Below are 11,824 nucleotides of genomic sequence, written 5' to 3'. Positions count from 1 at the left end.
ATTTATGATTTTCGTAAATTTAATAAAGCTTTGTTAAGGAGGGAAGAATCTGTTACAGATAATCCGTGCGGTTATTATACTCAGAATCGCGAGTTCTCAAAAACCGGCCTCGCTGGTATGCGCCATGCCACACTACACCTCGCCATACCACGCGGTTGATTTACGTTTCCCGCTTTCCAGTCATGGTCGCTCCAGGCAGACGGCCATCTTGCGCGTACAGAGACTGCGCACTAGCGTGCCATCGTAATTTACGACTCTCTTGCGCACATGAACTTCTCTCGTTTGCTCTCGTTTCAGCGGCAGGTTTCGTGTAAGATACAAGCTCGTCGCGATCCGTGAATACTGAATATCCACGGGCCTCTCCTCGACGTGTCGATCGACGACGACGAGAAACGTGATCGAGAACGTTGCGTGCGCAAAAGGAACAGGACGACCGCCACGGAAGGAGAGAGGAGAGAGGTAGTGGGCGGAGTTTACGTCTGTGTGTTGTGTGAAGTTGGCGACGGAGACGCGCGTGCGGCGCGATTTGTCTCGGAGTGAAGAACGACCGGCGTTTCTCGAGTATTTTCCGGAGATCGTTGTTCCCCGAAGGAGGAATGCGTTGATCGCACGTCAGCGTGGATACGGGTTATGAGATCGCGAGGACAGGCTTCGTGAGATCGGACAGCCGTAAATAAGGTGGATGCGCACGCGGGGACAACGACGGATCGTCAGGAGCGAGGAAGGAAGAGGGATCGTGACGCGGCGGCCGGTGAGGGAGGCAAATGCATGGGACGTTCTGATTGGCCGCGGCGGCTGCTATGGCCGCCGATTGGCGTACCGCACGCATATACCCGAGGGCACAGCACGGACGCGCACCTACACCCGCGAGCCGCGTAGCAGTCGCTCGAGCGACCGAGGACAGTGAGAAGAGCGACGGAAACGGTCGGTTCGCGCGCGTCGTCCTCGCCGTCGTCGCCGCCGTCGCAGTCGCTATTTCCTTCTGAGGTGGAAAGCTTCGTGTGCGACGTTCGTGGCGCGGATGGCTCGGAGAACAACGCCGATCTTCAGCCATAGCGAGCCGTAGAACTTGACCGAACATCATCACGAGAGGGAGAGAGAAAGATTATATATATATATATATATACACACATATATATATAGATATATACATAGTGTGCTGACTCGAGGGGAGGAGTGCGGTCCGGGCGCGACGCCGACCGTCTCGACATAACCGCGTATACGTAAAATTCGACAATCCGTCAATGTTAGAGCCGCCGGAGGAGATCCTATTCTCTACTTGCCCTGTATATTGTGTATACCAGATATTAAAATTCGATAATTAGAAGTTGATTGCCGGAGCGAAGAACGAGGATAGAGAAGTGTATCGCCGAGCGGGAAGCTGCTGCGTGGGAGCGAGCGAGAGCGACGGAGGGAGAAAGAGGCAGGAACGGGACGAAACGGAGCGGAGTTAAAAGCGCCGTACGACACGCAGAAGGACAAAGACCGCGGCGTTGGCATAACCTCCAAGTCGTTCGCGCCGCGCGTTTCGTTGCAACGGAATTAGAGAAAGATAGAGAATATATTTTTGCAAGTGTGCAACGTGCGCCTTCAACGACGATTCTGAAGGGAGAGAGAGAGAGAGAGAGAGAGCGCGCACGTGCATCATCCGGCCAGCGGCAACGTCCGACAAGCTAGAAGGTGGTCGGTGGAGATCGCGGAGGCTGGATCAGTTTAAGTTTGTTTCGCGTTCTTCCGCGACACCTGGTATACGAGGATAACGCGTAGATAGGTCCGTTACGTGCGTGTGGTGCGACACGAGTGCGCTCCGTCTAGGCGCCACGACGCGACGTAGCGAGAGTATAAATAAAAAAATTAAATAAATAAGTGAAGAGGGGCGGCCACGTCCGAAGCAAGCACGCGAGAACCGGGAGTGAAGTAGCCCGCGAGTATCCCCGGTTGATGGATGAGACTGGCAGGATGCTGCAACACGGAGGATCAGGTGTGGGTCTGATGGGTGGAAACCAGGGCCAGGCGGCCCAGAATACCGCCGGCTACGGCAGCATGGGTCCGGTCGACGGCACCGCGGCTCAGGGCCCCGACCAAGCGGTCGAGGCCAGGAAACAGGACATCGGCGAGATCCTGCAGCAGATCATGAACATCACGGACCAGAGTCTGGACGAGGCGCAAGCGAGGTATCCTTTCTCCGCCATTTTTTCATGTGCTTGCGCGCGTCCTTTCATCTCTTCTGAATACCACCACATACCTCCGAATACCGTTTTTAAATGCCTCTTCGTTTTTCTTTATTTATTTCCGGCACATACAGAAACCGCCGGCGCCGTTTCCCAAAACTTTCTAAAAGTTTCTTTCCAAGTGTTTCTCCCTTTCTTGAGGGAGTCAAGTTTCACTTCTGAAAATTTCGATATGTAGACATTTTTTACTATATATATATATATATATATATTTTACGTGTGTCGCTTGTTTTATAGTTAAAAATAAGTATTCGTAATTGCCACGACTACTTTGGCGCTAAAGTGTCCGTAAGGTCTATCAGCGTTACGTCGGAGCAGAAAATTATGTTTACGGCTCGTTAATAGCGGAATTAAAGGTTTAATGGTACTTTCGATTTACGAGGTCGATTCGTTACCCGGGCGGGAGGAGGAGGAGTACCGCGTGTAAACGAAATTCTCATAAAAGCAAGACGATGCCCGCCGCCGCGCGTATAAAATACGGTGCACGCGGTTTTATTTCGGGTTATACGGCGGGGTTCACGGAAACGCATTAAATCGTATATAGATTACAAAGTGTATACCTACACTGCTCGTTCTCGCAACGTCACGCAAGAAGTACATCTTGTCCGTTCCGTCTTCTTTTATCTCGTCTATCAATTTAAAAAGAACACGCGGGGAGCATTTTGCACAATCTTTGCAGTTAATTATACGGTATTATAAAACAAGGCGCAATGTGCTTATTATTAATAACGACGAGTGATAATAGTGCTTCTATTGCGCGGGACTCGGTGTATACTTAGCTAATTATGCACGCGTTATTCATTAGCGCATTAATCAGCCTGATTTATCTTACATATCCCGGTATAAACATCCTTTCTACCTTTTTATGATAATTTGACGGACCTGTGAGGTATTTGTCTAGATAAGATCTATCGATCCGCCAAGAGATCGATGTTTCCTTTTTTTGCAATTTAGCGAGTAAACAAACGAGGAGGACACGATAAAATAGAAACAAAATAACACTCCTTGCATTTAAACTGTGTGTGTGCATGCGACTATAAGTGTGGCTGCTGCTGCTGCTGCCCTGGTTTCACCTGGTGTCGCGTCGGCTTTGCTCATGTATGTTAAGTTATATTAAGTACCTGTCCGCGTGTTGGATGCCCGCTACAAAGAGCGCCAGATGTGCCTCCCACGAATACGTGCATTTTACGCGGGGCGCAGACACTTGTAATTTTCGCGTCGGGCGTTAAACGTTAACCATTTAAATATCGCGCTCCTCGATTAAGCATACGGCTTTAAATTAAGTGAATTGCCTTTATGAGCCGCTCATTTCGGTGGCGATAGTTATTATTTCATGTAATTTGTATGCAGAGTGACGCGATATCTAGATTTGTCTTCCTTCGTCATACGATTTTTTTTTCTCCCAACTCGGAAACAACTTCTGATACTTTCCAGCAAGAATCACAGTGTGATACAATGATAACTTTATTTATTTTTGTTTAACAGTGGCACACAAGAATTTTATGACTTACTATGTCATCTGCATCTGAGGAAAAAGTACCTCGATACAAAAAAATCAGTTATATCCGGACAAGCATCAAATAAATATTTTCCTTGTATTAAATAAAATATTTTGATACAAACAAAATTTATTCGACACAAGAAAATTATTTATTCGATGGGATCTAATAGCTTATATTCTGTATCAAGATATTTTTTTTCTCTCAGTGTGTATTTTTTTTACTGGAAAGAACTTTCTTTTTCCTCGAGGCCCGAATTTGTCGAAAAAGTCACATCGATCCATCTTTTGTGCGACATTGAGTCTGCTTTTTCTTTACCACTATACTGTGTGTGTGTGTGTGTGGACTGTAAAAATTTTCTATCCCGCTTTCGCGCCAAACTTTAAATATGTATCTATTTCCTTTTAAGTAAAAGTGTACACTCTAGTAGCTACACAAAGAACAGACTTCTTTTTGGATATTGAGCTAACAGCTAACCTGTTCGCGATTTGCTTACAGAAAACACACCCTCAACTGCCACAGGATGAAACCCGCCTTGTTTTCGGTGCTCTGCGAGATCAAGGAAAAGACAGGTGAGTGATCTTTTCTCTGCAACAACACGGTCATTTGCTCTTTTTTGCCGCGCTCGATTCACGCTGCTCGGATCATTAAACTTTACGTACAAGCGACTCGCCTATTTTGTACCGCGTGCTAACGGATGAATGGAATTTTTAAATAAATTACTTTCGGATGTGACAAACTCTCGTTTACGACTCATCTTGCCACAGAGATCGTGGATTTCAATGCATTTTTTTCCCTTTCTCGTATTAGGTTGGCAGTGCCGCGTATTTTTATATACGTATGTATTTCATACGATGCAGAGAACGAATATCACGAGGATACATTATTATTTTCGCAGCGTCATTGATTATATCTATGTGCGAGCGAAGTTTTATTCCATTCGTCCGTGCGCGCGAGTTATTGTACGTCGTAAATCACAGGTCTTATTTAAAGCACTGACTTTCGGCGCCTGGTTGTGTTTGGAATTGATTTTTAAATTGCGTTTTTAACTCTCGGAATTGAACGAAATCGGTACAGTTCCGAGACGAGCTCGGTTTTCAATGTTTACGTACGTGCAGAGAAGATTCCTATTATATTATACATATATATACACATTCTTTTAATATATAATTATAATAAGACTCAATACATTTAAAAAATAATAAAAAGAAACAGAGTTACGAGCCTAAGATTCGTTGAATTATAAAATTGTTGGTAAATAAATTATGTCATTGCGTTAAAAATATAAAATTCAATAAAAACATAAAAATATATTAAGTTAATAAAAACATACGTTTCGACCTTTGTTAGGTCATTATCAATGTTTTAAAGGTCGCAAGAATTGGTAACAATGTACGAAGATATAAAATTATAAAACATAAAATATGTATAAATATAAAAAAATTAAATTGGATATGTAATCTCACTCGTATAATTGAGAAACATTTCGGAACGTCAGCAAGAGTCCACAAAACAACGCAAATCGTTCACTTATGTGGTTTGTGAAATAATTGTTTCTGTCGAAAACACATCAGAAATGTAATAAAAGTCAAATAGTAAAAGAAATTCAAATCGTAATATAATACAATATTAGTAATAAATAATAAAATAATGTATATAGTGTAAAGAGAGTCAATTTTCAAGGCAATAAATTAAAACAAATATAATGTAAAAATACAAATTATTATACATCACATTAATTATGTTAATTTAGTGTCAATTAAATTCAATGATAATAAATTACCTTGTAAAATTGTATCCAAGTACAATTATAATTTATTTGTTGTTAGAATAATGCGATGAGAGCCAATTTAAGTAATTTAAACATTCTTTTAATATAAAAGAAATAATGACAGTTTCAGTAGCATATTTTTCATAATTCTATATACAGTTCCCAATAAAAATAAAGAAAACCCCGCATTTTTTAATAATAAATAACCAAAATTAGCATATGTATTTTTTTTTCATTTTCTACGATCGACTGCTGCCAACCAAAGGTTGGCACAAAAAGGAGGGAGTATGCGTTTCACCGAAGCAAATCGGTTGTTGATATAAAAGTGCGGGGCTTTCTTTATTTTTATTAGGAACTGTACAATTATGAAGAGTACTACTGAAATTGTCATTATATTTTATTACAAGAATGTTATTGTGCTTCACAGATCCTATACGATCTTTGGGTTCTCTTCCTATATGATCGTTGCAACAGAAGCATGATAATGGGTGATAAGATTGTATTTCAAGGTGTATCAACATTGAAAATCAAGCTTACCAACTCGGAATTTAATCTCTGAACGCGAAAACGATCGTAATTTCTTCATGAATAACGTTCGAGTCGTTGTGTCGCGGCTCGTAAGCGCGCAGTAGACCGAAATCGAAAAATTGCGAGAGATCCCTATCTGCGACAGCGCAAACCCCCGCGTTGACGTTCCCTTCGACCACCCTTCGGTCGCGCGACCCCTGCGAGAACCATTCGAAACTCGTAAACATAATTTTTATGCGATGTTTGGATTACTTTTACGCGTGGATCAAGAGACCGCGAAACGCGCAATTATTTCTAGGGGACACGATCGAGGAAGACTAAGAGAAAAAAAAGAGGGAAAAATCTCGTGGAAGGGGCGAGAAAGAGATGGAAGTTACGTCAAAAGTGTTCGCTGTCCGTGGAAGGACCACCACGCCCCTCATGCTAAGCTACCCTCTTTCCCACCGCTTCTCCAGCGATGTGTGTGTGTACACGCATTTATACAAGTACATGATACACAACATACATGCACACAAGTAGGAGACACGAGGGTGTCGTCGTTGGCGTAGCACTGGCTGTGTGACGTCGCAACGACATCCCACGTTTCTGTAACGTTATGATATTTCCAAATGGGCGTTGGGTACACCGAAAGGATATCTTTTTCGCGATCAAGGGAGAACGCGAGATCGCTATTGTTTTTTTTTTTTTTTTTTTTTTTTTTTTTTTGAGAAATTTCAATGAGAGCGCAATCGTGCATTTTGCTAACGCATCTTCGAAAGCCTGCGTGCATTTTTACAGCCCTATGCTTTTTCATTGCTTTATTGCCTTTCTCGTTATATTCTCGTTTGCCGTCATTCGGTTATACTGGGATTTTAAATTGTGCTTTACCTCCAACTCACGGAGATATTAACCTTTCTACTTCAATTTTGTACAGTTAAATCTTAGTAAAAAATCTACGAGATTCACGATATTCTGTTAGGAAATTGTAGTATCTTTGTGTATAGATATTATACACAGAAAACTTTTCAAACTTTATTAATGTAATTCAAGATGTTTTATATCCAAGATGTTTTCTGAATTCTCTTTGTAATTTTTATGACTTTTTCATTGATATATTCTTTGAATATTTTATACATGAAAATACTTTATACTAAATATAATATGCTCGATATAATGGATGCTTTTCAACAAACACCACGACACAATGTAACACGATGAATCATTACATCCTTGTTGTTTGCCAACGTTAAACAGAGATGATACGATCACTGCCTTATACTATGTTTCTTGTTGGAATATATTTTGGAAAAAAATGAGTTGTGTTGAGACATTTAGAGAATATATATTTTATTGTACACACTATAAAAAGTATAGATGTAGATTTAATACCATGCCGGCGTTTATATAATTCTCACTGTGTCGCGGCGTTGATACAAACGTGTGTTGTGGATTTTATCAGCATGTGAATTTACGTATAAATTTACACCAACACGATGAGAATTATATTTAATACCCATAATGTCAAATTTACATCCATATTTTTTAGAGGGTATACATACTTTTATTCTCTTCCGCGCGTATAAAATACTTTAATTCTAGATTTTATTCGAGTTAAAATAATAATAAATAAATAAATAAAATATAAATAATCAAAATATGGACTGAATCGAAGTGCACTTCGATGCGAAAAAAGGGACGAGAGGAGAGCAAAGAATAACAGAGAAAGTTTTAGTTGGAGTTTATCATAAACAAAAAGGGCGTCAAAGTATGATGAGCACTCGAGACGATGAACCGTTTTAACGGTCCTGTATCTTTTATGAGTTCCGGCCCGACTGCGTGCAGTGCCACACGCGTGCGCGCGGAAAAATGTACCGAGAGCTTTCTCCTTCTCGCGTCACATGAGTGGAAAAGAGACACGAGATAGTCATAGTCGAGTTTATGGGCGATGGCTGACGAGGCAGTGAAAAAGTACTAAACCAAGAGGAGCAGATAAACGCTATGTTAAGCAGACCGTTTTACCAGCCATTTAATATAATCGGCTCTTGCGTTCGTTCTCTCGCGTGCGCCACTCAGATAACTTCGGATCAAGACTGTACAAGGTGGGACCGCAACTGGGGTCTTATTCCTTTGTTTGTCGCCGACGAACATCACGCTATTATATACCTACGTTGCGAATTTTTATTTTGCCAACCTTTACCCTCGTCGACCTTTCAGCGAAAGAATCTCTGAATTACGCGTGAAATTCTATGAGAATTCCAATTCTTCACCTATATAAAAGACTATATGAAAGTCTAAATGTGAAATACAACATTTGTTTCTCCCAATCAGTTGCTGCAATAGCACTGAATTATGATATCACAAAAAATTGTACGAATTTATCGTCTTGTGCGTAGGAATTAATTTCTATTGGATTGGAATAAAAGTTTGTAGCGCTATTTGTATCTCATTTGTATCATTTCACTTGTAAAAAATTTAGCAATTATACCATTCGATGGAGTAAAGTTTTAATTTTAAGAATCCGTTAATCGCCGATGATTTTTAATGGAATTATGAGCAATTAAAGTAAAAATGCTCATTTTATTTAATTCGTGATAATTTATTAACAAAAAATCTTGGAAATATTTTCAAAACATTATTTTGTAGATAAAGTTTGTTAGAAAGTAGAAAGTTTTTTTGGGTACGTGACAGGCCCAGTAAGAAGAAACTTACTTATTTGTTCAGCTCGTAGTTTTCTATGGAAAAGTTAACCAAACTCACAAAAACTGTCAAAAGACATAGCGATCTTTTGAAAGTAGAGGTTTTAAGCTTTGTGAAACCCCGTTAAAAAATTTAAATATCATTCATCTTTAACGAATAAGTTACAGCTGCTTGAATTTTCAAGTTCATAGAGAGCTACGAACTTTTGTTTCGCGACCTGTCACATTTCGTATTCGATAGAATAAATTTATTAAATATATACCGCGAGGACTTGTTTCTATTCATGAATTCACAGCTATAAATCTTGATGAAATCATAAAATTTATTTTTACCAGAAATAAATTGAGCGAATAAAAAATAATAATTTATTCCGATGCAAATAAATCACTGACGATTTTTTCATTTTTCATGCAATTTAATGCGCTTGCAATAGATCAAGGATCTTAATTTTACGTTAGTAGTCTCGTTGCGATCACAAGCAGAGAATCGGGCGATCGCACTTAACACTAATTGTACGATGCAATTACGAGACACGCAACTCGTTCGATTCGCGTTAATGGACCGCCCTACTTCCTCGAATATCACGTGTATACCGATCGATCGGGTCCTAAGAGGCAGTCAACCTCTGACTACGATTTGTCACGGTCAAATTGGAAGAGGCGCGCTTTCCTTCTGTATAACGCGCTGATCTCGAAGACCTGTTTCGGATGGAACACACCGCTCAGGACGATTTCCCGTGGGGCGCGCGTAGATCCCAAATACCGAAAGAAACTCACGGAGACAAGGCTGGCTCGAAATCCGCGGGATTTCTCTACTCGCCTTTCAACCGTTGTGTCCCCCAATCCCCTTTTTTTCATCCTCTCCTCTGTGCGGACAGCTCGCAGTCCGCATAGAGCAGCTGGCATAATCCTCCGCACCGGGGAAAAAAAAAAGAAACCTCGAGGGTGTCGGCGAGAGAGGATTAAAATCCGACCTGGTGGTTGCGCGATAAATAGTCATCTTGCGGCAATTATCGCAGGCGCGCCCGATTGCCGGACGATGAACTTTTCGGCGCACTCCGCTGAACGGAGCCCGATAAAACAAAATTAATCCGCGGCCAAAACAGATAATTCGGCCGAATAATAATCCGCGTCGCTGCCATTAATCACGGATCGGCCGATATTGATTTCGCGCCGTGGCGCGCAATCCGATTGGCTGACTTTACTTACGGTCCGTCATTGCGTATATGACGCACGTTTCGTGCGATGCAATCCGTTACATAGGGTGTCCTCCTATGCGTGGATTAGTCCGTCTGTCCGATTTTCACACCGAGGATTTATTTAATTTAGGACACCGCCGCCGCGCCCCGCGTACATCCTCGATCCTAGTCTCTGTAGTTTTGAAACAATAGCAGCAGCTCGTACAAACAATTAAAAATCCATACTCGATTTGGCCGTTGGCCAACGATAGCTCCGTTTCCTATCGCACACACCTACATAATACACATAACGTGCAATGTATGTCCGTCCGAGCAACAATGTCATATATCGTTGTATTGTAACGTCGCGCGATATTTTTAATACAGCGTGCTCTTTATCAGGAGAATCTTTTTTAACGTCAGTAAAGTAATCTATTTTTTTTCAACAACGGATATACGAAAATTTTATTCAGAGGCATGACGCCGCGCGCGTTGTCTGATATGTTAATATTAATCCAAAAGGCGAAACGGAGCTGCGAGCCCATGTGAGTCTTAAGCGCATTGCGTTTCGCTGCAACCGGCTGACCTTGATTTCGCGCAGCGCATTTCACGCTGGATTCACCCCCGTCCTTTATCTCCCGTAATTAATAGCTCCACATTTGCTTCCATTTATTACGTGAGTACGACATCGAACTGTCTTCAACACGCGCGCCGGCGGGCGATTCTTCGTCAACGATTAAAAATTGCTCTCGATACATTTCCCCCGTCGATCGCTCGCGAAGAATTCACGAAAGAATTGTAGAAAATTTTTTAATTAAAAAAACATTTTAATTTTATATTTATGTTATAATACGCTCTGCGCCTCGTGTCGCCCAGAAATTCACGCGTGTTGAGAATGTGAAAGAAGTGGAGTGGGGGGGGGGGGGGAAGTTGTTTGATCGCATATGCATCGCCTTCTGTTATTGTTACAATGTACGAAACGTGGCTTCGGTTTTCGAGAGGTTGACGCCGCTCATTCCGGCTCCAGCTGGAATGTCGTTCCCCTAGCTTCGCTTTCCTCTTCTTTTTGTTCCGCGCCTTTCGTGCTCTCTCTCTCTCTCTCTCCTTTTCTCTTTCTTTGTATTTCCATCTCTGTCTTCTTCATCCGTGATACTCGCATGCAGATGGGGTTCCAGCATCCCATCCAAGGTGAACCGGAGTCCCTTGGCCCTCTCTTTCCATCTCTCTCTCTCTCTCTCTCTCTCTCTCTCTGTAGCCTACTCGCTTTCTCCATCTCTCTTCTCGTCTCGAACTTCACGGAGTCGTCGACTAACGAGATTTGTCCGATTGCAGGGAGTTCGCTGTAATGCGCGTGCACGCACTGATTTATTGCAAAAACTTGCACATTTTGTGGTAAATCGCGGCCTCCCTTTCGTTAACGTAGTAAACGAAACGTTTCTTAACGAACGCAATCATTCCCGCGTTCCTCGCGCCACGAAACGAGAGCGTAGCTCTTGTTGATTCTCATGAGCCGCTTTAATTAACTTTGCCGATTACGCGTCACGTATTCGCTAATTATGGCGCGTGAAGCGGCTCGTCGTGACGAGCAAGAGACGGCCGCAATACGATACGCGCGAGTTATTATGCATTGTGTACCCATGCTGTACAGACGCTGATAAAGACATGGCCGTATTATCAAGTAGCAGAATTACCGTAATGCTCGCTTTACAGATAACGTAAGCACACATTGTTCGCGACAGTTTACTCGAAACGCTGTTGTTTCGGGTTTTATCAGCGAATGCTATAACTGCCGTCACAATTATTTTCGACTATTTCATTCCTTTCTTCATTCGCACCGCATCAATTCGTTCACGTTGATTGACTCGAGTCACGGTTGACGTTCGTCTAATTTAGAAAATAGACGCGTCACGCAGACCATCATTTTTAAGCGCGGGAACTTGTT

The 11,824-nt window shown here is 42.1% G+C and overlaps 1 protein-coding gene across 1 annotated transcript in view; it reads left to right on the top strand.

Annotated features, from left to right (window-relative positions):
• Positions 1-306: 306 nt before the first annotated feature.
• Positions 307-11,824, top strand: part of LOC108781179 (homeobox protein extradenticle) — a 40,251-nt gene continuing 28,733 nt past the window's right edge. The window contains exons 1-2 of the mRNA XM_018549093.1: positions 307-2,174; positions 4,229-4,302. Of these exons, the coding sequence (XP_018404595.1) occupies positions 1,942-2,174; positions 4,229-4,302 (307 nt within the window). The 5' untranslated portion in view covers positions 307-1,941. The remainder of the gene's footprint in view (positions 2,175-4,228; positions 4,303-11,824) is intronic.

Source organism: Cyphomyrmex costatus, unplaced genomic scaffold, assembly GCF_001594065.2.
Source record: "Cyphomyrmex costatus isolate MS0001 unplaced genomic scaffold, Ccosl1.0 scaffold78, whole genome shotgun sequence".
Taxonomy (NCBI): Eukaryota; Metazoa; Arthropoda; class Insecta; order Hymenoptera; family Formicidae; genus Cyphomyrmex; species Cyphomyrmex costatus.
Note: the sequence above shows the minus strand (reverse complement) of the source record. Positions and strands in the feature narration are given on the sequence as shown.